Source organism: Scyliorhinus torazame, chromosome 24 (assembly GCF_047496885.1).
Source record: "Scyliorhinus torazame isolate Kashiwa2021f chromosome 24, sScyTor2.1, whole genome shotgun sequence".
Classification (NCBI taxonomy): Eukaryota; Metazoa; Chordata; class Chondrichthyes; order Carcharhiniformes; family Scyliorhinidae; genus Scyliorhinus; species Scyliorhinus torazame.
In genome coordinates, this window is record NC_092730.1 from 25177084 (window position 1) to 25203868 (window position 26785).

The following is a 26785-nucleotide window of genomic DNA, read 5'->3' on the forward strand; positions in this document are numbered from 1 at the left end:
GCCTGTCTAGACTGGGGACTGGGTCTGTAATCACTCTGTCTAGACTGGGGACTGGGTCTGTATTCACTCTGTCTAGACTGGGGGCTGGGACTGTATTCACCCTGTCTAGACTGGGGACTGGGTCTGTATTCACTCTGTCTAGACTGGGGACTGGGTCTGTATTCACTCTGTCTAGACTGGGGACTGGGTCTGTATTCACCCTGTCTAGACTGGGGACTGGGTCTGTATTCACCCTGTCTAGACTGGGGACTGGGTCTGTATTCACCCTGTCTAGACTGGGGACTGGGTCTGTATTCACTCTGTCTAGACTGGGGACTGGGTCTGTATTCACTCTGTCTAGACTGGGGACTGGGTCTGTATTCACTCTGTCTAGACTGAGGACTGGGTCTGTATTCACCCTGTCTAGACTGGGGACTGGGTCTGTATTCACTCTGTCTAGACTGGGGACTGGGTCTGTATTCACTCTGTCTAGACTGGGGACTGGGTCTGTATTCACTCTGTCTAGACTGGGGACTGGGTCTGTATTCACCCTGTCTAGACTAGGGACTGGGTCTGTATTCACCCTGTCTAGACTGGGGACTGGGTCTGTATTCACTCTGTCTAGACTGGGGTCTGGGTCTGTATTCACTCTGTCTAGACTGGGGACTGGGTCTGTATTCACCCTGTCTAGACTGGGGACTGGGTCTGTATTCACTCTGTCTAGACTGGGGACTGGGTCTGTATTCACTCTGTCTAGACTGGGGACTGGGTCTGTATTCACTCTGTCTAGACTGGGGACTGGGTCTGTATTCACTCTGTCTAGACTGGGGACTGGGTCTGTATTCACTCTGTCTAGACTGGGGACTGGGTCTGTATTCACTCTGTCTAGACTGGGGACTGGGTCTGTATTCACTCTGTCTAGACTGGGGACTGGGTCTGTATTCACTCTGTCTAGACTGGGGACTGGGTCTGTATTCACTCTGTCTAGACTGGGGACTGGGTCTGTATTCACTCTGTCTAGACTGGGGACTGGGTCTGTATTCACTCTGTCTAGACTGGGGACTGGGTCTGTATTCACTCTGTCTAGACTGGGGACTGGGTCTGTATTCACCCTGTCTAGACTGGGGACTGGGTCTGTATTCACCCTGTCTAGACTGGGGACTGGGTCTGTATTCACCCTGTCTAGACTGGGGACTGGGTCTGTATTCACTCTGTCTAGACTGGGGACTGGGTCTGTATTCACTCTGTCTAGACTGGGGACTGGGTCTGTATTCACCCTGTCTAGACTGGGGACTGGGTCTGTATTCACTCTGTCTAGACTGGGGACTGGGTCTGTATTCACTCTGTCTAGACTGGGGACTGGGTCTGTATTCACTCTGTCTAGACTGGGGACTGGGTCTGTATTCACTCTGTCTAGACTGAGGACTGGGTCTGTATTCACCCTGTCTAGACTGGGGACTGGGTCTGTGTTCACTCTGTCTAGACTGGGGACTGGGTCTGTATTCACTCTGTCTAGACTGGGGACTGGGTCTGTATTCACTCTGTCTAGACTGGGGACTGGGTCTGTATTCACTCTGTCTAGACTGGGGACTGGGTCTGTATTCACTCTGTCTAGACTGGGGACTGGGTCTGTATTCACTCTGTCTAGACTGGGTACTGGGTCTGTATTCACTCTGTCTAGACTGGGGACTGGGTCTGTATTCACCCTGTCTAGACTGGGGATTGGGTCTCTATTCACTCTGTCTAGACTGGGGACTGGGTCTGTATTCACTCTGTCTAGACTGGGGACTGGGTCTGTATTCACTCTGTCTAGACTGGGGTCTGGGTCTGTATTCACTCTGTCTAGACTGGGGACTGGGTCTGTATTCACTCTGTCTAGACTGGGGACTGGGTCTGTATTCACCCTGTCTAGACTGGGGACTGGGTCTGTATTCACTCTGTCTAGACTGGGGACTGGGTCTGTATTCACCCTGTCTAGACTGGGGACTGGGTCTGTATTCACTCTGTCTAGACTGGGGACTGGGTCTGTATTCACCCTGTCTAGACTGGGGACTGGGTCTGTATTCACCCTGTCTAGACTGGGGACTGGGTCTGTATTCACTCTGTCTAGACTGGGGACTGGGTCTGTATTCACTCTGTCTAGACTGGGGACTGGGTCTGTATTCACTCTGTCTAGACTGGGGACTGGGTCTGTATTCACTCTGTCTAGACTGGGGACTGGGTCTGTATTCACTCTGTCTAGACTGGGGACTGGGTCTGTATTCACTCTGTCTAGACTGGGGACTGGGTCTGTATTCACTCTGTCTAGACTGGGGACTGGGTCTGTATTCACCCTGTCTAGACTGGGGACTGGGTCTGTATTCACTCTGTCTAGACTGGGGACTGGGTCTGTATTCACTCTGTCTAGACTGGGGTCTGGGTCTGTATTCACTCTGTCTAGACTGGGGACTGGGTCTGTATTCACCCTGTCTAGACTGGGGACTGGGTCTGTATTCACTCTGTCTAGACTGGGGACTGGGTCTGTATTCACCCTGTCTAGACTGGGGACTGGGTCTGTATTCACTCTGTCTAGACTGGGGACTGGGTCTGTATTCACTCTGTCTAGACTGGGGACTGGGTCTGTATTCACCCTGTCTAGACTGGGGACTGGGTCTGTATTCACTCTGTCTAGACTGGGGACTGGGTCTGTATTCACTCTGTCTAGACTGGGGACTGGGTCTGTATTCACTCTGTCTAGACTGGGGACTGGGTCTGTATTCACTCTGTCTAGACTGGGGACTGGGTCTGTATTCACTCTGTCTAGACTGGGGACTGGGTCTGTATTCACTCTGTCTAGACTGGGGACTGGGTCTGTATTCACCCTGTCTAGACTGGGGACTGGGTCTGTATTCACTCTGTCTAGACTGGGGTCTGGGTCTGTATTCACTCTGTCTAGACTGGGGACTGGGTCTGTATTCACCCTGTCTAGACTGGGGACTGGGTCTGTATTCACTCTGTCTAGACTGGGGACTGGGTCTGTATTCACCCTGTCTAGACTGGGGACTGGGTCTGTATTCACTCTGTCTAGACTGGGGACTGGGTCTGTATTCACCCTGTCTAGACTGGGGACTGGGTCTGTATTCACTCTGTCTAGACTGGGGACTGGGTCTGTATTCACCCTGTCTAGACTGGGGACTGGGTCTGTATTCACTCTGTCTAGACTGGGGACTGGGTCTGTATTCACTCTGTCTAGACTGAGGACTGGGTCTGTATTCACTCTGTCTAGACTGGGGACTGGGTCTGTATTCACTCTGTCTAGACTGAGGACTGGGTCTGTATTCACTCTGTCTAGACTGGGGACTGGGTCTGTATTCACTCTGTCTAGACTGGGGACTGGGTCTGTATTCACTCTGTCTAGACTGGGGACTGGGTCTGTATTCACTCTGTCTAGACTGGGGACTGGGTCTGTATTCACTCTGTCTAGACTGGGGACTGGGTCTGTATTCACTCTGTCTAGACTGGGGACTGGGTCTGTATTCACTCTGTCTAGACTGGGGACTGGGTCTGTATTCACTCCGTCTAGACTGGGGACTGGGTCTGTATTCACTCTGTCTAGACTGGGGACTGGGTCTGTATTCACTCTGTCTAGACTGGGGACTGGGTCTGTATTCACTCTGTCTAGACTGGGGACTGGGTCTGTATTCACTCTGTCTAGACTGGGGACTGGGTCTGTATTCACTCTGTCTAGACTGGGGACTGGGTCTGTATTCACCCTGTCTAGACTGGGGACTGGGTCTGTATTCACCCTGTCTAGACTGGGGACTGGGTCTGTATTCACTCTGTCTAGACTGGGGACTGGGTCTGTATTCACCCTGTCTAGACTGGGGACTGGGTCTGTATTCACCCTGTCTAGACTGGGGACTGGGTCTGTATTCACCCTGTCTAGACTGGGGACTGGGTCTGTATTCACCCTGTCTAGACTGGGGACTGGGTCTGTATTCACTCTGTCTAGACTGGGGACTGGGTCTGTATTCACCCTGTCTAGACTGGGGACTGGGTCTGTATTCACTCTGTCTAGACTGGGGACTGGGTCTGTATTCACCCTGTCTAGACTGGAGACTGGGTCTGTATTCACTCTGTCTAGACTGGGGACTGGGTCTGTATTCACTCTGTCTAGACTGGGGACTGGGTCTGTATTCACTCTGTCTAGACTGGGGACTGGGTCTGTATTCACTCTGTCTAGACTGGGGACTGGGTCTGTATTCACTCTGTCTAGACTGGGGACTGGGTCTGTATTCACTCTGTCTAGACTGGGGACTGGGTCTGTATTCACCCTGTCTAGACTGGGGACTGGGTCTGTATTCACTCTGTCTAGACTGGGGACTGGGTCTGTATTCACTCTGTCTAGACTGGGGACTGGGTCTGTATTCACTCTGTCTAGACTGGGGACTGGGTCTGTATTCACTCTGTCTAGACTGGGGACTGGGTCTGTATTCACTCTGTCTAGACTGGGGACTGGGTCTGTATTCACTCTGTCTAGACTGGGGACTGGGTCTGTATTCACTCTGTCTAGACTGGGGACTGGGTCTGTATTCACCCTGTCTAGACTGGGGACTGGGTCTGTATTCACCCTGTCTAGACTGGGGACTGGGTCTGTATTCACTCTGTCTAGACTGGGGACTGGGTCTGTATTCACTCTGTCTAGACTGGGGACTGGGTCTGTATTCACCCTGTCTAGACTGGGGACTGGGTCTGTATTCACTCTGTCTAGACTGGGGACTGGGTCTGTATTCACTCTGTCTAGACTGGGGACTGGGTCTGTATTCACCCTGTCTAGACTGGGGACTGGGTCTGTATTCACCCTGTCTAGACTGGGGACTGGGTCTGTATTCACCCTGTCTAGACTGGGGACTGGGTCTGTATTCACCCTGTCTAGACTGGGGACTGGGTCTGTATTCACCCTGTCTAGACTGGGGACTGGGTCTGTATTCACTCTGTCTAGACTGGGGACTGGGTCTGTATTCACTCTGTCTAGACTGGGGACTGGGTCTGTATTCACCCTGTCTAGACTGGGGACTGGGTCTGTATTCACTCTGTCTAGACTGGAGACTGGGTCTGTATTCACTCTGTCTAGACTGGGGACTGGGTCTGTATTCACCCTGTCTAGACTGGGGACTGGGTCTGTATTCACTCTGTCTAGACTGGGGACTGGGTCTGTATTCACTCTGTCTAGACTGGGGACTGGGTCTGTATTCACCCTGTCTAGACTGGGGACTGGGTCTGTATTCACTCTGTCTAGACTGGGGACTGGGTCTGTATTCACCCTGTCTAGACTGGGGACTGGGTCTGTATTCACTCTGTCTAGACTGGGGACTGGGTCTGTATTCACTCTGTCTAGACTGGGGACTGGGTCTGTATTCACTCTGTCTAGACTGGGGACTGGGTCTGTATTCACTCTGTCTAGACTGGGGACTGGGTCTGTATTCACCCTGTCTAGACTGGGGACTGGGTCTGTATTCACTCTGTCTAGACTGGAGACTGGGTCTGTATTCACTCTGTCTAGACTGGAGACTGGGTCTGTATTCACCCTGTCTAGACCGGGGACTGGGTCTGTATTCACTCTGTCTAGACCGGGGACTGGGTCTGTATTCACCCTGTCTAGACTGGGGACTGGGTCTGTATTCACTCTGTCTAGACTGGGGACTGGGCCTGTATTCACTCTGTCTAGACTGGAGACTGGGTCTGTATTCACTCTGTCTAGACTGGGGACTGGGTCTGTATTCACCCTGTCTAGACTGGGGACTGGGTCTGTATTCACTCTGTCTAGACTGGAGACTGGGTCTGTATTCACTCTGTCTAGACTGGGGACTGGGTCTGTATTCACCCTGTCTAGACTGGGGACTGGGTCTGTATTCACTCTGTCTAGACTGGGGACTGGGTCTGTATTCACTCTGTCTAGACTGGGGACTGGGTCTGTATTCACCCTGTCTAGACTGGGGACTGGGTCTGTATTCACTCTGTCTAGACTGGGGACTGGGTCTGTATTCACCCTGTCTAGACTCGGGACTGGGTCTGTATTCACTCTGTCTAGACTGGGGACTGGGTCTGTATTCACTCTGTCTAGACTGGGGACTGGGTCTGTATTCACTCTGTCTAGACTGGGGACTGGGTCTGTATTCACTCTGTCTAGACTGGGGACTGGGTCTGTATTCACTCTGTCTAGACTGGGGACTGGGTCTGTATTCACCCTGTCTAGACTGGGGACTGGGTCTGTATTCACCCTGTCTAGACTGGGGACTGGGTCTGTATTCACCCTGTCTAGACTGGGGACTGGGTCTGTATTCACCCTGTCTAGACTGGGGACTGGGTCTGTATTCACTCTGTCTAGACTGGGGACTGGGTCTGTATTCACCCTGTCTAGACTGGGGACTGGGTCTGTATTCACTCTGTCTAGACTGGGGACTGGGTCTGTATTCACCCTGTCTAGACTGGGGACTGGGTCTGTATTCACCCTGTCTAGACTGGGGACTGGGTCTGTATTCACTCTGTCTAGACTAAGGACTGGGTCTGTATTCACTCTGTCTAGACTGGGGACTGGGTCTGTATTCACTCTGTCTAGACTGGGGACTGGGTCTGTATTCACTCTGTCTAGACTGGGGACTGGGTCTGTATTCACTCTGTCTAGACTGGGGACTGGGTCTGTATTCACCCTGTCTAGACTGGGGACTGGGTCTGTATTCACTCTGTCTAGACTGGGGACTGGGTCTGTATTCACCCTGTCTAGACTGGGGACTGGGTCTGTATTCACCCTGTCTAGACTGGGGACTGGGTCTGTATTCACTCTGTCTTGACTGGGGACTGGGTCTGTATTCACCCTGTCTAGACTGGGGACTGGGTCTGTATTCACTCTGTCTAGACTGGGGACTGGGTCTGTATTCACCCTGTCTAGGCTGGGGACTGGGTCTGTATTCACCCTGTCTAGACTGGGGACTGGGTCTGTATTCACCCTGTCTAGACTGGGGACTGGGTCTGTATTCACCCTGTCTAGACTGGAGACTGGGTCTGTATTCACCCTGTCTAGACTGGGGACTGGGTCTGTATTCACTCTGTCTAGACTGGGGACTGGCTCTGTATTCACTCTGTCTAGACTGGGGACTGGGTCTGTATTCACCCTGTCTAGACTGGGGACTGGGTCTGTATTCACCCTGTCTAGGCTGGGGACTGGGTCTGTATTCACTCTGTCTAGACTGGAGACTGGGTCTGTATTCACTCTGTCTAGACTGGGGACTGGGTCTGTATTCACTCTGTCTAGACTGGGGACTGGGTCTGTATTCACCCTGTCTAGACTGGGGACTGGGTCTGTATTCACCCTGTCTAGACTGGAGACTGGGTCTGTATTCACCCTGTCTAGACTGGGGACTGGGTCTGTATTCACTCTGTCTAGACTGGGGACTGGCTCTGTATTCACTCTGTCTAGACTGGGGACTGGGTCTGTATTCACTCTGTCTAGACTGGGGACTGGGTCTGTATTCACCCTGTCTAGACTGGGGACTGGGTCTGTATTCACCCTGTCTAGGCTGGGGACTGGGTCTGTATTCACTCTGTCTAGACTGGAGACTGGGTCTGTATTCACTCTGTCTAGACTGGGGACTGGGTCTGTATTCACCCTGTCTAGACTGGGGACTGGGTCTGTATTCACTCTGTCTAGACTGGGGACTGGGTCTGTATTCACTCTGTCTAGACTGGGGACTGGGTCTGTATTCACCCTGTCTAGACTGGGGACTGGGTCTGTATTCACTCTGTCTAGACTGGGGACTGGGTCTGTATTCACTCTGTCTAGACTGGGGACTGGGTCTGTATTCACCCTGTCTAGACTGGGGACTGGGTCTGTATTCACTCTGTCTAGACTGGGGACTGGGTCTGTATTCACTCTGTCTAGACTGGGGACTGGGTCTGTATTCACCCTGTCTAGACTGGGGACTGGGTCTGTATTCACCCTGTCTAGACTGGGGACTGGGTCTGTATTCACCCTGTCTAGACTGGGGACTGGGTCTGTATTCACCCTGTCTAGACTGGGGACTGGGTCTGTATTCACTCTGTCTAGACTGGGGACTGGGTCTGTATTCACTCTGTCTAGACTGGGGACTGGGTCTGTATTCACTCTGTCTAGACTGGGGACTGGGTCTGTATTCACTCTGTCTAGACTGGGGACTGGGTCTGTATTCACTCTGTCTAGACTGGGGACTGGGTCTGTATTCACTCTGTCTAGACTGGGGACTGGGTCTGTATTCACTCTGTCTAGACTGGGGACTGGGTCTGTATTCACTCTGTCTAGACTGGGGACTGGGTCTGTATTCACTCTGTCTAGACTGGGGACTGGGTCTGTATTCACTCTGTCTAGACTGGGGACTGGGTCTGTATTCACCCTGTCTAGACTGGGGACTGGGTCTGTATTCACTCTGTCTAGACTGGGGACTGGCTCTGTATTCACCCTGTCTAGACTGGGGACTGGGTCTGTATTCACCCTGTCTAGACTGGGGACTGGCTCTGTATTCACCCTGTCGACTGGGGACTGGCTTTGGCGACTGGGTCTGTATTCACCCTGTCTAGACTGTGGACTGGTTCTGTCTTCACTCTGTCGAGACTGGGTACTGGCTGTATTGAACCTGAGGGACCAAGAAAAAACGGGTTTCTAACACCGACCACCGTGAGCCTTCCTCCAAGGCAAAAAAAAACAACTGTTGACTCCTACTCTCCATTTCCTACAGCCATGTAACTTTGTGCTCAAGTCATCGCTGCCTCTTTCATTCCATGGTGTAATGGATGTAGGAATTTTGCTGCAATATATGTATTTGGTGCGGTAAAGGTTAATAGCCTGGGTTTGTGTGTGTTTGACTGCTGCGGTTATGTTTTTTTACACTCCTGGTTTACAAGACCAGTAGGCACTTTTGCTGCAGAGGAGCAATTGAAGCATCATAAAAATGAAATCATCATTGATTCTGGCCACGTATATTGTTCATCTGAAGTTGGGCGAATGGAATTTTGTTTCTGTTCAGAAGGGTCCCTGGGGAGTAGATGGTTACAGATCCTCGGGGGGATTCTCCGTCCCTGAGACTGAGTGTTGACGCCGGGACAGGATTCGTGGACTTCCACGACAGCAAAACTGCCGCCCCACCTGGACTGATTTAGCGGCTGTCGAGACGCTGGCACCTACGCCACGTGGAACACCATTGATTCCAATGGGAGATGGTGGGGGATTCGCCGGGTCCGTGATTGACACTCGGGACAAGCTGTAGCCACACATACACATTCCACTCATCCCAGCCGCACATACACATTCCACTCCCCACACACACTCATCCCACCTGCACACACACATTCCACTCCCCACATACACTCATCTCAGCGGCACATACACATTCCACTCCCCACACACACTCATCCCAGCCGCACACACACATTCCACTCCCCACACACACTCATCCCAGCCGCACACACACATTACACTCCCCATACACACTCATCCCAGCCGCACACACACATTCCACTCCCCGCACACACTCATCCCAGCCGCACACACACATTACTCTCCCCACACACACTCATCCCAGCCGCACACACACATTCCACTCCCCACACACACTCATCCCAGCCGCACACACACATTACATTCCCCACACACACTCATCCCAGCCGCACACACACATTCCACTCCCCACACACACTCATCCCAGCCGCACACACACATTCCACTCCCCACACACAATCATCCCAGCCGCACATACACATTCCACTCCCCACACACACTCATCCCAGCCGCACACACACATTACACTCCCCACACACACTCATCCCAGCCGCACATACACATTCCACTCCCCACACACACTCACCCCAGCCTCGCACACACATTCCACTCCCCACACACACTCATCCCAGCCGCACACACACATTCCACTCCCCACACACAATCATCCCAGCCGCACATACACATTCCACTCCCCACACACACTCATCCCAGCCGCACATACACATTCCACTCCCCACACACACTCATCCCAGCCGCACACACACATTCCACTCCCCACACACACTCATCCCAGCCGCACATACACATTCCACTCCCCACACACAATCATCCCAGCCGCACATACACATTCCACTCCTCACACACACTCATCCCAGCCGCACATACACATTCCACTCCCCACACACACTCATCCCAGCCGCACATACACATTCCACTCCCCACACACACTCATCCCAGCCGCACATACACATTGCACTCCCCACACACACGCATCCCAGCCGCACACACACATTACGCTCCCCACACACACTCATCCCAGCCGCACATACACATTCCACTCCCCACACACACTCATCCCAGCCGTACACACACATTACATTCCCCACACACACTCATCCCAGCCGCACACACACATTCCACTCCCCACAAACTCATCCCAGCCGCACACACACATTCCACTCCCCACACACACTCATCCCAGCCGCACACACACATTCCACTCCCCACACACACTCATCCCAGCCGCACACACACATTACGCTCCCCAAACACACTCATCCCAGCCGCACACACATATTACATTCCCCACACACACTCATCCCAGCTGCACACACACATTCCACTCCCCACACACACTCATCCCAGCTGCACACACACATTCCACTCCCCACACACACTCATCCCAGCCGCACACACACATTACGCTCCCCACACACACTCATCCCAGCCGCACATACACATTCCACTCCCCACACACACTCATCCCAGCCGCACACACACATTACTCTCCCCACACACACTCATCCCAGCCGCACATACACATTCCACTCCCCACACACTCATCCCAGCCGCACACACACATTACACTCCCCATACACACTCATCCCAGCTGCACACACACATTCCACTCCCCACACACACTCATCCCAGCCGCACACACACATTACATTCCCCACACACACTCATCCCAGCCGCACACACACATTCCACTCCCCACACACACTCATCCCAGCCGCACACACACATTCCACTCCCCACACACACTCATCCCAGCCGCACACACACATTACTCTCCCCACACACACTCATCCCAGCCGCACATACACATTCCACTCCCCACACACTCATCCCAGCCGCACACACACATTACACTCCCCATACACACTCATCCCAGCTGCACACACACATTCCACTCCCCACACACACTCATCCCAGCCGCACACACACATTACATTCCCCACACACACTCATCCCAGCCGCACACACACATTCCACTCCCCACACACACTCATCCCAGCCGCACACACACATTCCACTCCCCACACACACTCATCCCAGCCGCACACACACATTCCACTCCCCACACACAATCATCCCAGCCGCACATACACATTCCACTCCCCACACACACTCATCCCAGCCGCACACACACATTACACTCCCCACACACACTCATCCCAGCTGCACACACACATTCCACTCCCCACACACACTCACCCCAGCCGCACACACACATTCCACTCCCCACACACACTCACCCCAGCCTCGCACACACATTCCACTCCCCACACACACTCATCCCAGCCGCTCACACACATTCCACTCCCCACACACAATCATCCCAGCCGCACATACACATTCCACTCCCCACACACACTCATCCCAGCCGCACATACACATTCCACTCCCCACACACACTCATCCCAGCCGCACACACACATTCCACTCCCCACACACACTCATCCCAGCCACACATACACATTCCACTCCCCACACACAATCATCCCAGCCGCACATACACATTCCACTCCCCACACACACTCATCCCAGCCGCACATACACATTCCACTCCCCACACACACTCATCCCAGCCGCACATACACATTCCACTCCCCACACACACTCATCCCAGCCGCACATACACATTGCACTCCCCACACACACTCATCCCAGCCGCACACACACATTACGCTCCCCACACACACTCATCCCAGCCGCACATACACATTCCACTCCCCACACACACTCATCCCAGCCGCACACACACATTACATTCCCCACACACACTCATCCCAGCCGCACACACACATTCCACTCCCCACACACTCATCCCAGCCGCACACACACATTCCACTCCCCACACACACTCATCCCAGCCGCACACACTCATTACACTCCCCACACACACTCATCCCAGCCACACACACACATTACACTTCCCACACACACTCACCCCAGCCACACACACACATTACACTCCCCACACACACTCATCCCAGCCGCACACACACATTCCACTCCCCACACACTCATCCCAGCCGCACACACACATTCCACTCCCCACACACACTCATCCCAGCCGCACACACACATTACGCTCCCCAAACACACTCATCCCAGCCGCACACACACATTACATTCCCCACACACACTCATCCCAGCTGCACACACACATTCCACTCCCCACACACACTCATCCCAGCTGCACACACACATTCCACTCCCCACACACACTCATCCCAGCCGCACACACACATTACGCTCCCCACACACACTCATCCCAGCCGCACATACACATTCCACTCCCCACACACACTCATCCCAGCCGCACACACACATTACTCTCCCCACACACACTCATCCCAGCCGCACATACACATTCCACTCCCCACACACTCATCCCAGCCGCACACACACATTACACTCCCCATACACACTCATCCCAGCTGCACACACACATTCCACTCCCCACACACACTCATCCCAGCCGCACATACACATTCCACTCCCCACACACACTCATCCCAGCCGCACACACACATTCCACTCCCCACACACACTCATCCCAGCCGCACACACACATTCCACTCCCCACACACACTCATCCCAGCTGCACACACACATTCCACTCCCCACACACACTCGTCCCAGCCGCACACACACATTCCACTCCCCACACACACTCTTCCCAGCCGCACACACACTTTCCACTCCCCACACACACTCATCCCAGCCGCACACACACATTCGACTCCCCACACTCACTCATCCCAGCCGCACACACACATTCCACTCCCCGCACACACTCATCCCAGCCGTACACACACATTACACTCCCCACACACACTCATCCCAGCCGCACACACACATTCCACTCCCCACACACACTCATCCCAGCCGCACACACACATTCCACTCCCCACACACACTCATCCCAGCCGCACACACACATTCCACTCCCCACACACACTCATCCCAGCCGCACACACACATTACTCTCCCCACACACACTCATCCCAGCCGCACACACACATTCCACTCCCCACACACACTCATCCCAGCCGCACACACACATTACTCTCCCCACACACACTCATCCCAGCTGCACACACACATTCCACTCCCCACACACACTCATCCCAGCCGCACACACACATTACTCTCCCCACACACACTCATCCCAGCCGCACACACACATTACACTCCCCACACACACTCATCCCAGCCGCACACACACATTCCACTCCCCACACACACTCATCCCAGCCGCACACACACATTACTCTCTCCACACACACTCATCCCAGCTGCACACACACATTCCACTCCCCACACACACTCATCCCAGCCGCACACACACATTACTCTCCCCACACACACTCATCCCAGCCGCACACACACATTCCACTCCCCACACACACTCATCCCAGCCGCACACACACATTCCACTCCCCACACACACTCATCCCAGCCGCACACACACATTCCACTCCCCACACACACTCATCCCAGCCGCACACACACATTCCACTCCCCACACACACTCATCCCAGCCGCACACACACATTCCACTCCCCACACACACTCATCCCAGCCGCACACACACATTCCACTCCCCACACACACTCATCCCAGCCGCACACACACATTCCACTCCCCACACACACTCATCCCAGCCGCACACACACATTCCACTCCCCACACACACTCATCCCAGCCGCACACACACATTCCACTCCCCACACACACTCATCCCAGCCGCACATACACATTACACTCCCCACACACACTCATCCCAGCCGCACACACACATTCCACTCCCCACACACACTCATCCCAGCCGCACATACACATTCCACTCCCCACACACACTCATCCCAGCCGCACATACACATTCCACTCCCCACACACACTCATCCCAGCCGCACATACACATTACTCTCCCCACACACACTCATCCCAGCCGCATATACACATTCCACTCCCCACACACACTCATCCCAGCCGCACATACACATTCCTCTCCCCACACACACTCATCCCAGCCGCACACACACATTCCACTCCCCACACACACTCATCCCAGCCGCACACACACATTCCACTCCCCACACACACTCATCCCAGCCGCACATACACATTCCACTCCCCACACACACTCATCCCAGCCGCACATACACATTCCACTCCCCACACACACTCATCCCAGCCGCACATACACATTCCACTCCCCACACACACTCATCCCAGCCGCACATACACATTCCTCTCCCCACACACACTCATCCCAGCCGCACACACACATTCCACTCCCCACACACACTCATCCCAGCCGCACACACACATTCCACTCCCCACACACAATCATCCCAGCCGCACACACACATTCCACTCCCCACACACACTCATCCCAGCCGCACACACACATTCCACTCCCCACACACACTCATCCCAGCCGCACATACACATTCCACTCCCCACACACACTCATCCCAGCCGCACACACACATTCCACTCCCCACACACACTCATCCCAGCCGCACACACACATTCCACTCCCCACACACACTCATCCCAGCCGCACATACACATTCCACTCCCCACACACACTCATCCCAGCCGCACACACACATTCCACTCCCCACACACACTCATCCCAGCCGCACACACACATTCCACTCCCCACACACACTCATCCCAGCCGCACACACACATTCCACTCCCCACACACACTCATCCCAGCCGCACACACACATTCCACTCCCCACACACACTCATCCCAGCCGCACACACACATTCCACTCCCCACACACACTCATCCCAGCCGCACACACACATTCCACTCCCCACACACACTCATCCCAGCCGCACATACACATTCCACTCCCCACACACACTCATCCCAGCCGCACACACACATTCCACTCCCCACACACACTCATCCCAGCCGCACACACACATTCCACTCCCCACACACACTCATCCCAGCCGCACACACACATTCCACTCCCCACACACACTCATCCCAGCCGCACACACACATTCCACTCCCCACACACACTCATCCCAGCCGCACACACACATTCCACTCCCCACACACACTCATCCCAGCCGCACACACACATTACACTCCCCACACACACTCATCCCAGCCGCACATACACATTCCACTCCCCACACACACTCATCCCAGCCGCACACACACATTCCACTCCCCACACACACTCATCCCAGCCGCACACACACATTCCACTCCCCACACACACTCATCCCAGCCGCACACACACATTCCACTCCCCACACACACTCATCCCAGCCGCACACACACATTCCACTCCCCACACACACTCATCCCAGCCGCACACACACATTCCACTCCCCACACACACTCATCCCAGCCGCACATACACATTCCACTCCCCACACACACTCATCCCAGCCGCACACACACATTCCACTCCCCACACACACTCATCCCAGCCGCACACACACATTCCACTCCCCACACACACTCATCCCAGCCGCACACACACATTCCACTCCCCACACACACTCATCCCAGCCGCACACACACATTCCACTCCCCACACACACTCATCCCAGCCGCACACACACATTCCACTCCCCACACACACTCATCCCAGCCGCACACACACATTCCACTCCCCACACACACTCATCCCAGCCGCACACACACATTCCACTCCCCACACACACTCATCCCAGCCGCACACACACATTCCACTCCCCACACACACTCATCCCAGCCGCACACACACATTCCACTCCCCACACACACTCATCCCAGCCGCACATACACATTCCACTCCCCACACACACTCATCCCAGCCGCACACACACATTCCACTCCCCACACACACTCATCCCAGCCGCACACACACATTCCACTCCCCACACACACTCATCCCAGCCGCACACACACATTCCACTCCCCACACACACTCATCCCAGCCGCACACACACATTCCACTCCCCACACACACTCATCCCAGCCGCACACACACATTCCACTCCCCACACACACTCATCCCAGCCAACAAGGTGGCACAAGCTGCACTGGAACCCGCCCATCCCTCTGAGGGGTCGGCTGGGCTGAGAGCGCATTTAGTGGGAGACCCATATGACCTGTGGCCCTAAGTTCACAGCGGCAATGGTGTTCCGTGCCCGCCCACCCTGACCCCACAGCTCACCTCCTGGCCACCCCCCGCTAGCCCCCCCGCCCACCTCCTCACCCACCCCCCACCCCGGCCTTGGCAGAAGCCCCTCGACCCAGCGGCATGGCCATCAGCAAACTATGGCAACGTTGGTTACTTTCCGTACCCCCTGGGCGCAGTTATCCCATCGGGAGATTAAGTGCCGGCGGCGGAGTGAAAACAGGAGTGTTTCACTCCGGCGTCGCAGCCCCCTATTCTCCCGTCCCCGGGGGGGCTAGGAGCGGCGCTGAGTCATTTACGCGCACCTTGCCGCCGCGTAAAAGCGGCCCCGCGTAAGTGACGCGGCCGGCGCCACGTAAATGACATCACCCGCGCAGGCGCAGGTTACCGTCCTCCCCGTGGCCGCCCCGCAAGAAGATGTCGGATGGATCCTTCGGGGCGGCGGAGGGAAGGAGGTCCTCCTTCAGAGAGGCCAGCCCGCCGATCGGTGGGCACCGATCGCGGGCCAGACCCCTTTTGAGACCCCCTCCCCCAGCCGGTGCAGGAACCCCTCTCCCCCCCACAGGCCGGCCCCCCAGCGTTCCCGCGCTGTTCCCGCCGGCAGCGACCAGGTGTGGACGGCGCCGGCGGGAACCTGTCGCGTTGGGCAGGCCGCTCGGCCCATCCGGGCCGGGGAATCGCCGCTCGCCCGTTACAACCGGGCGATTCTCCGAGCGGCCAGCCGTGATTCTCGCCGGGCCGGTTTGGGGGGTGGGTGGGAGAATCGCCTGCGGGTGCCGGGGCGGGACTCGCTCGGCGCCCCGGTGATTCTCCCACCCGGCCGTGGGGGGGGGGGGGGGAATTCCACCCCCTATCTCTCCCTCAGCAGCCGCCATGCCAGTTTCACAATTTTTGAAAGCCCAAGTGAACTTCGCCGTCTGGAATTCGCCCCAATGGAGGCAGAGAATACCGGGCCCGCTAATGATGTGCCAGCGGTGTTTACTGTCTGGGTGTTCTGCAACACATTGACCCTGCTGTCGAGGCGACAGAGAATGGCGATTCGGCGTGAAACCGGCGCCGCCACGGTTTCGCCACCAAAACCGATTCTCCGCCCAATCGTGTTGCCCGATTCCGGCGTCGACCGATGGAGAATCCTGCCCGTTGTGTTCAGCTTTCGTATGGTGATGTAGTTAATGGGAGACGCCAGGAGCTGAAGCAGTCAGCTGTTGAGTTTTGGAGTTCACTTTTGCAGTTTCTCTCAAAGCGGTTTAGTTAAAAAGATTTTGCCTATAAACAGAACCACACTTTCTGAAAAGGCTGGCAGGTTAAACTGTAGTTTGACACAGGCAAGAATTTGCAAGCTGGTTCCTGACGGATCTCTCTCTCTCTCAAAGTGGTTTATCAAAGACATCTCTGTACATCAAGTATTCCTGAGTCTGCTAACTGTATTTAAAAGTGGATTTAGTCCTGAAATGGTTCTTCTTAAGTGGAGATAAAAGATAACAGTGAGGAGTTAGTGTTTCATTTCATTGTTAAGCATTGTTTAACTGGTAAGCTATTTTCTTTATAATAAAGTTTGTAATACTGTGTTAGTAATAAAGTTTGTTTTAATATACCATGTCCCTATTTGTGCGTGGTGTCGCTCCTGAAGTGAAGTATTCTTTCCTCACAGTCTTATAAATTAAATTAAATCTTGGGGTTTCTGACCGGTAACCTAGCAACTATGAGGTCTGGTCCAGTATCGTAATCATGGATTTTAACATTGCTGACAAGCCTTCTATTTGGCAATCTATCGAACGACTTTTTGGATGTCCTTGTATAGCACATCAACTATACTACCCCCATCAACCCTCTCCGTTGTCCAATCGGAAAAAGTAAATCGAGTGAGTTGAACACGATTTGCCCTGAACCGACAGGACAGGGGGTGACGGGAGAACTGATCGAGGGGCTTTTAAATTATGAAGGAGCTCAGTATGGTGGATGTAGAGGAGTCCTTGGCACCTATGAGTGAGACCAAAGGTAGGAGGCCACATAACCTAAGACTGTCCCTGATAAATCCAACCAGGGATTCCCGAGAAACATCTTTACCCAGAGAGTGCGGAGAATGTGGATCTCGCTCCCACAGGGAGTGGGTGAGACAATTAGTATGACAAATGTTGAATTCTTTACCCGTCAGTCTGGCCTCAATAAAACTCGAGATGGATTTGCAGGCATAGTGTTATTTATTTTTACCCAACTTGCAAGTCTGACTCGCTTCACACAAACCCAGAACACAAGCTGCCTCCTGGGTCTTCCGAATCGAGTGCTATTGGAGACAAAGGAATCTCTACAGATACATTCAAATGGCATCAAGTTTCACATACACGATTCCCATAGGCCATCCTATACCCCTCCTGACCTGGCCATACATCCTGATTGGCTCACTTCTCATTCCTTAACCCTGGGCCTCTTGTTACCCAGCATCCTTTTCTCCTCCTCAACCAGACACCCCTCCCCCTTCCTTGCCATACTTTCTGAAATCCTTTGTCTATGAACTCACTAGAATTAGACTGGCCTACATCTACATTACTGTAATTAATATATTTAAACTAACTATCTTATATCACATTCGTCAAGTGTGGATTGTTGGCCACTGGTGTTTAGAAGAGAAGGGGGTGACTTGATTGACCATATAAGACATTGAACAACCTCAGAAAGGTGGTCGTAGAAAGGATGTTTCCTCTTGTGTGTGAGCCCAGGACAAGAGGGGGGGTCAAATTAAGGGTTAGATCAGAGATGGGGAGAATTTGTTTTCTCCCAGAGGCCTGTGGGAGGAGGCTCGTGTGGGGCATGAATACCCCCACGGGCCTGATGGGCCGAACAGCCTTCAAAGAACAATACCGCACAGGAACAGGCCGTTCGGCCCTCCAAGCCTGGACCAGTCATGATACCAACACTGGGCCAAAACCCTCAGCACTTCCTTGTGCCGTCTCCCTCTATTCCCATCCTATCCATTTATTTGGGCTTGTGTGGGGCGGCGCGGTAGCATAGTGGTTAGCACTGTTGCTTCACAGCGGCAGGGTCCCAGGTTCGACTCCCGGGCTTGGGTCACTGTCTGTGCGGAGTCTGCACGTTCTCCCCCCGTGGGTTTCCTCCGGGTGCTCCGGTTTCCTCCCACAAGTCCCGACAGACGTGCTTGTTAGGTGAATTGGACATTCTGGATTCTCCCTCCGTGTACCCGAACATGCGCCGGAATGTGGCGACGAGGGGTCACAGTAACTTCATTGCAGTGTCAATGTGAGCCTACTTGTGACAATAAAGATTATTATTATATGTCGAGATGCCTTTTGATCGCCATTAATGTATCTGCTTCCACAGCCTCCCCTGGCAACGCGTTCCAGGCACTCTCCACCCTCTGTGTAAAAAGCCTGCCTCGCACATCTCCTCTAAACTGTGCCCCACGGACCTTAAACCTCTGCCCCCTGGTGACTGACCCCTCCGCCCTGGAAAAGAGGGCCTGCCCATCCACTCTATCCATGCCCCTCATAATCTTGTAGACCTCTATCAGGTCACCCCTCAACCTCAGTCTTTCTAATGAGAACAGTCCGAGTCCATTCAGCCTCTCCGCATAGCTAACACCCTCCATCCGGAGGCCCGATGTGCACCCTGTGTAAATTTCCACCCAATGAAGCAACGTTGACGCGCGGGGGCGAGGCGGAGGGCAGATTGCGATGGAAGGGAATCTTAACGCCCTCGCTGTTGGTTGCGTCCGCCAGGTTCTGCGAGGTGGCCAAGGAGAACGGGATGGACGTCTTCCGAGTGTTCGACTCCCTCAACTACCTGCCGAACATGATCCTGGGCATGGAGGCAGCGGGCAGTGCCGGTGGGGTGGTGGAAGCTGCCATTTCCTACACCGGGGACGTGTGCGACCCGGAGAGAACAAAGTACTCCCTGGATTACTACGTGAAGCTGGCGGACGAGCTGGTCAAGGCCGGGACTCACATCCTCAGCATCAAGGTAAGGTCAGCGCACGGCCGTTCAGGCGATAAGTTAGGGAACGCCTCCTCCTCTGGAAAGGATGGGACTCGGCCCCCACAGAAACACAGTCGATGCTGAGACGCAATTGCTCCTGTCAAATCTGAAATGGATAGATGTTCGCTGGCTAAGGGTGAGAAGCAACAGTTTAGCTCTGATGCATCAGGTGGATTGGCCGTGCTAAATTGTCCCTTAGTGTCCAAAGATATGCAGGTTAGGTGGATTGGCCGCGCTAAATTGTCCCTTAGTGTCCAAAGATGTGCAGGTTAGGTGGATTGGCCGTGCTAAATTGTCCCTTAGTGTCCAAAGATATGCAAGTTAGGTGGATTGGCCGCGCTAAATTGTCCCTTAGTGTCCAAAGATGTGCAGGTTAGGTGGATTGGCCTTGCTAAATTCTCCCTTAGTGTCCAAAGATGTGCAGGTTAGGTGGATTGGCCATGCTAAATTGTCCCTTAGTGTCCAAAGATGTGCGGGTTAGGTAGATTGGCCGTGCTAAATTGTCCCTTAGTGTCCAAAGATGTGCAGGTTAAGTGGATTGGCCGCGCTAAATTGTCCCATAGTGTCCAAAGATGTGCAGGTTAGGTGGATTGGCCGCGCTAAATTGTCCCTTAGTGTCCAAAGATGTGCAGGTTAGGTGGATTGGCCGTGCTAAATTGTCCCTTAGTGTCCAAAGATGTGCAGATTAGGTAGATTGGCCGTGCTAAATTGCCCCTTAGTGTCCAAAGATGTGCGGGTTAGGTGGATTGGCCGCGCTAAATTGTCCCTTAGTGTCCAAAGATGTGCAGGTTAGGTGGATTGGCCGTGCTAAATTGTCCCTTAGTGTCCAAAGATATGCAAGTTAGGTGGATTGGCCGTGCTAAATTGTCCCTTAGTGTCCAAAGATGTGCAGGTTAGGTGGATTGGCCTTGCTAAATTCTCCCTTAGTGTCCAAAGATGTGCAGGTTAGGTGGATTGGCCATGCTAAATTGTCCCTTAGTGTCCAAAGATGTGCGGGTTAGGTAGATTGGCCGTGCTAAATTGTCCCTTAGTGTCCAAAGATGTGCAGGTTAAGTGGATTGGCCGCGCTAAATTGTCCCATAGTGTCCAAAGATGTGCAGGTTAGGTGGATTGGCCGCGCTAAATTGTCCCTTAGTGTCCAAAGATGTGCAGGTTAGGTGGATTGGCCGTGCTAAATTTCCCCTTAGTATCCAAAGATGTGCGGGTTAGGTGGATTGGCCGTGCTAAATTGTCCCTTAGTGTCCAAAGATGTGCAGGTTAGGTGGATTGGCCGTGCTAAATTGCCCCTTAGTGTCCAAAGATGTGCAGGTTAGGTGGATTGGCCGTGCTAAATTACCCCTTAGTGTCCAAAGATGTGCAGGTTAGGTGGATTGGCCGCGCTAAATTGTCCCTTAGTGTCCAAAGATGTGCAGGTTAGGTGGGTTTATGGGGATAGGGCAGGAGAGTGGTCTTTTGAAGGGTCGGTGGAGACTCGATGGGCCAAGTGGCCTCCTTCAGACTGTTGGGATTCCATAGACAGTTGTGACTGGTTTACAGCTCCCAGAGGATGGGTGGACAGGCGGCGTTGATCCCTGTCGGGGCGACGGAAACATCCTCCACCTGGTTTTCCTCCACCTTGCCCGGTCCATCTCCCACCTGGCCGCAGGATCCTCGACACCCCACCCAGGAGAGAACGGAGGGGGCGGGGCCCAGGTCTCTGGGGGCGGACCCAAATCCAAGAACACCCGACCGAGGAGAGGGGGGGGGGGAGACAGTGCAGAAGGAGGCCTTTCGGCCCATCGAGTCTGCACCGGCTCTTGGAAAGAGCACCCTACCCAAGGTCCACACCTCCACCCTATCCCCATAACCCTGTAACCCCACCCAACACTAAGGGAAATTTTGGACACTAAGGGACAATTTATCACGGCCAATCCACCTAACCTACACATCTTTGGACTGTGGGAGGAAACCGGAGCACCCGGAAGAAACCCACGCAGACACAGGGAGGATGTGCAGACTCCGCACAGACAGTGACCCAAGCCGGGAATCGAACCTGGGACCCTGGAGCTGTGAAGCAATTGTGCTAACCACAATGCTACCGTGCTGCTTGAGACACACGTGAGGTGAGGGAACACAGCGTTGACGGATGGCTCTATTGTATTATTTAAACTGTGTTTTCGCAAAGAGACACATACATCAAGATGGCATCACGCTCGTTAGTATGAAAAATTCATCAGCCAGCAAGTCGCCCCGTTCAGAATCCAGTCAAACAAATCAGACACATTTCTGTCCCAAATGCTCCGGGAAGAAATTCCTGCATTTTTCATTCATCCCACAACTCCCATTTTTATTTTGGGAGGCGGGGGTGGGCGAATGCCCTTATTGAACTGTGGGTAACGAAGGGTGAACGACGCTCAGCAAAGCAGGAGGAGCATTCGGAGAGCGACATTAAGCCACTCAGCTCCTGACCTCATTACAGCCTTGGTTCAAACATGGACAAAAGAGCAGAATGCCAGAGGTGAGGCGAGAGTGACTGCCCTTTGACATCGAGGCAGCGTTTGGCCGAGTCTGGCATCACGGAGCCCGAGCTAAACTGGAGTCAGTGGGAATCAGGGGGAAACTCTCCGCGAGTTGGAGTCAGACCCGGCACAAAGGAAGATGGTTGTGGTGGTTGGAGGTCAATCATCTCAGCTCCAGGACGTCACTGCGGGAGTTCCTCAGGGTCGTGTCCTCGGCCCCAACCACCTTCAGCTGCTTCATCAATGACCTTCCTTCCATCACAAGGTCAGAAGTGGGGATGTTTGTGGATGACTGCACAATGTTCAGCACCATTCGCGTCTCCTCAGATACTGAATCAGTCCCTGTCCAAATGCAGCAAGACCCGGACAATATCCGGGCTCGGGGCTGACAAGAGGCAAGTTACATTCGCGCCACACAAGTGCCCGGCAATGACCATCTCCTGCAAGAGAGGATCTAACCATCGCCCCTTGACATTCCCATCGCTGAATCCCCCACAATAAACACCCTGGGGGTTACCATTGATCAGAAACTGAACTGGGCCCAGCCACATTAATACTGTGGCTACCAGAGCAGGTCAGAGGCTGGGAATCCTGCGGAGAGTAACTCACCTCCTGACTCCCCCCAAAGCCTGTCCACCATCTACAAGGCACAAGTCAGGAGTGTGAGGGAATACTCTCCACTCGCCTGGATGGGCGCGGCTCCCAACAACACTCGAGAAGCTCGACACCATCCAGGACAAAGCAGCCCCGCTCGATCGACACGCTAACCACAAACATTCACTCCCTCCACCCCCGACGCACAGCGACAGCCGTGTGCACCATCTACAAGATGTACTGCAGTAACTCACCAAGGTTCCTCAGACAGCACCTTCCAAACCCACACCCACTACCATCTAGAAGGACAAGAGCAGCAGATACCTGGGAACCCTCACACTCATTGTAATCCTCACCCTCATCGTAACCCTCACCCTCACTGTAACCCTCACCCTCACTGTAACCCTCACCCTCACCCTCATTGTAACCCTGGTCTTTGGCGAGCTGGGTCTGCCCTTGCCGGTGGGGCACCGCCGCTCCCATGGCTGTCGGGGAGCTCCAGAGATCTTCACTCCCGCGCGCCTGACCCTGCCGCAGTTCCTGTGGGGGGGGGGGGAGAGATTCCTGTTGGTGGGGGGGGAGAGAGATTCCTGTTGGTGTGGGGGGGGGGGGGAGAGATTCATGTTGGTGGGGGGGGGGGAGATTCCTGTTGGTGGGGGGGGGGGGGAGAGATTCCTGTTGGTGAGGGGGGGGGGAGATTCCTGTTGGTGGTGGGGGGAGAGATTCCTGTTGGTGGGGGGGGGGGGGGGGGAGAGATTCCTGTTGGTGAGGGGGCGGGGGGAGAGATTCATGTTGGTGGGGGGGGGGGAGAGATTCCTGTTGGTGGGGGGGGGAGAGAGATTCCTGTTGGTGGGGGGGGGGGGACAGATTCCTGTTGGTGAGGGGGGGAGAGAGATTCCTGTTGGTGAGGTTTGGGGGGGAAATTCCTTTTGGTGGGGGGGAGGGGGAGAGATTCCTGTTGGTGGGGGGGGGGGGAGATTCCTGTTGGTGGGGGGGAGAGAGATTCCTGTTGTTGAGGGGTGGGGGCGAGAGAGATTCCTGTTGGTGAGGGGTGGGGGGGGAGAGATTCCTGTTGGTGAGGGGGGGGGGAGAGATTCCTGTTGGTGGGGGGGGGGAGGGGGAGAGATTCCTGTTGGTGGGGGGGGGGGAGATTCCTGTTGGTGGGTGGGGGAGGGGGAGAGATTCCTGTTGGTGAGGGGGGGGGAGATTTCTGTTGATGGGGGGGGATGGGAGAGATTCCTGTTGGTGAGGGGGGGGGAGATTCCTGTTGGTGAGGGGGGAGAGAGATTCCTGTTGGTGAGGGGTGAGAGAGATTCCTGTTGGTGGGGGGGGGGAGAGATTCCTGTTGGTAGGGGGGAGGGAGATTCCTGTTGGTGGGGGGTGGGGGGGGGAGGGGAGATATTCCTGTTGGTGGGGGGGGGGGAGATTCCTGTTGGTGGGTGGGGGGAGGGGGAGAGATTCATGTTGGTGGGTGGGGGGGGGGAGATTCCTGTTGGTGGGTGGGGGGGAGATTCCTGTTGGTGGGGCGGGGGGCCGGAGAGGTTCCTGTTGGTGGCGGGGGAGGGGGAGAGATTCCTGTTGGTGGGGGGGGGGGAGAGATTCCTGTTGGTGAGGGGGGGGGAGATTCCTGTTGGTGGTGGGGGGAGAGATTCCTGTTGGTGGGGGGGGGGGGGGGAGAGATTCCTGTTGGTGAGGGGGCGGGGGGAGAGATTCCTGTTGGTGGGGGGGGGGAGAGAGATTCCTGTTGGTGGGGGGGGGACAGATTCCTGTTGGTGAGGGGGGGAGAGAGATTCCTGTTGGTGAGGTTTGGGGGGGAAATTCCTTTTGGTGGGGGGAGGGGGAGAGATTCCTGTTGGTGGGGGGGGGGGGAGATTCCTGTTGGTGGGGGGGAGAGAGATTCCTGTTGGTGAGGGGTGGGGGCGAGAGAGATTCCTGTTGGTGAGGGGTGGGGGGGGAGAGATTCCTGTTGGTGAGGGGGGGGAGGAGAGATTCCTGTTGGTGGGGGGGGAGGGGGAGAGATTCCTGTTGGTGGGGGGGGGGGAGATTCCTGTTGGTGGGTGGGGGAGGGGGAGAGATTCCTGTTGGTGAGGGGGGGGAGATTTCTGTTGATGGGGGGGGGATGGGAGAGATTCCTGTTGGTGAGGGGGGGGGGGGAGATTCCTGTTGGTGAGGGGGGAGAGAGATTCCTGTTGGTGAGGGGGGGAGAGAGATTCCTGTTGGTGGGGGGGGGGGGGGGGAGAGATTCCTGTTGGTAGGGGGGGGAGGGAGATTCCTGTTGGTGGGGGGTGGGGGGGGGAGGGGAGAGATTCCTGTTGGTGGGGGGGGGGGGGAGATTCCTGTTGGTGGGTGGGGGGAGGGGGAGAGATTCATGTTGGTGGGTGGGGGGGGGGGAGATTCCTGTTGGTGGGTGGGGGGGAGATTCCTGTTGGTGGGGCGGGGGGCCGGAGAGGTTCCTGTTGGTGGCGGGGGAGGGGGAGAGATTCCTGTTGGTGGGGGGGGGGGAAGAGATTCCTGTTAGTGAGGGGGGGGGGAGAGATTCCTGTTGGTGAGGGGGGGAGATTCCTGAGGGGGAGGGGGAGAGATTCCTGTTGGTGGGGGGGGGGGAGATTCCTGTTGGTGGGGGGGGGGGAGATTCCTGTTGGTGAAGGGGGGGGGAGATTCCTGTTGGTGAGGGGGGGGGAGATTCCTGTTGGTGAGGGGGGGGAGAGATTCCTGTTTGTGAGGGGGGGGGAGAGATTCCTGCTTGTGAGGGGGGGAGGAGAGATTCCTGTTGGTGGTAGGGGGGGAGGGGGAGAGATTGCTGTTGGCGGGGAGGGGGAGAGATTCCTGTTTGTGGTGGGGGAGGGAGATTTCTGTTGGTGGGGGGGGGGGAGATTCCTGCTGGTGGGGGGGGGGAGGGGGAGTGATTCCTGTTGGCGGGGGGGGGGGGAGATTCCTGTTGGTGGTGGGGGGGAGATTCCTGTTGGTGGGGGGGGAGATTCCTGTTGGTGAGGGGGGGGGGAGATTCCTGTTGGTGGGGGGGGAGGGGGAGAGATTCCTGTTGGTGAGGGGGGGAGGGGGAGATTCCTGTTGGTGAGGAAGGGGGGGGATTCCTGTTGGTGAGGGGGGGAGGGGGAGATTCCTGTTGGTGAGGAAGGGGGGGGATTCCTGTTGGTGAGGGGGGGAGGGGGAGGGGGAGAGATTCCTGTTGGTGAGGGGGGGAGGGGGAGATTCCTGTTGGTGAGGAAGGGGGGGATTCCTGTTGGTGAGGGGGGGAGGGG

The 26785-nt window shown here is 55.1% G+C and overlaps 1 protein-coding gene across 1 annotated transcript in view; it reads left to right on the forward strand.

Annotated features, from left to right (window-relative positions):
* LOC140400218 (pyruvate carboxylase, mitochondrial-like) overlaps nt 1-26785 on the forward strand; it is a 606247-nt gene that overhangs the window by 321157 nt on the left and 258305 nt on the right. Inside the window, exon 6 of the mRNA XM_072489687.1 lies at nt 20178-20418. Within this exon, the coding sequence (XP_072345788.1) occupies nt 20178-20418 (241 nt within the window). The remainder of the gene's footprint in view (nt 1-20177; nt 20419-26785) is intronic.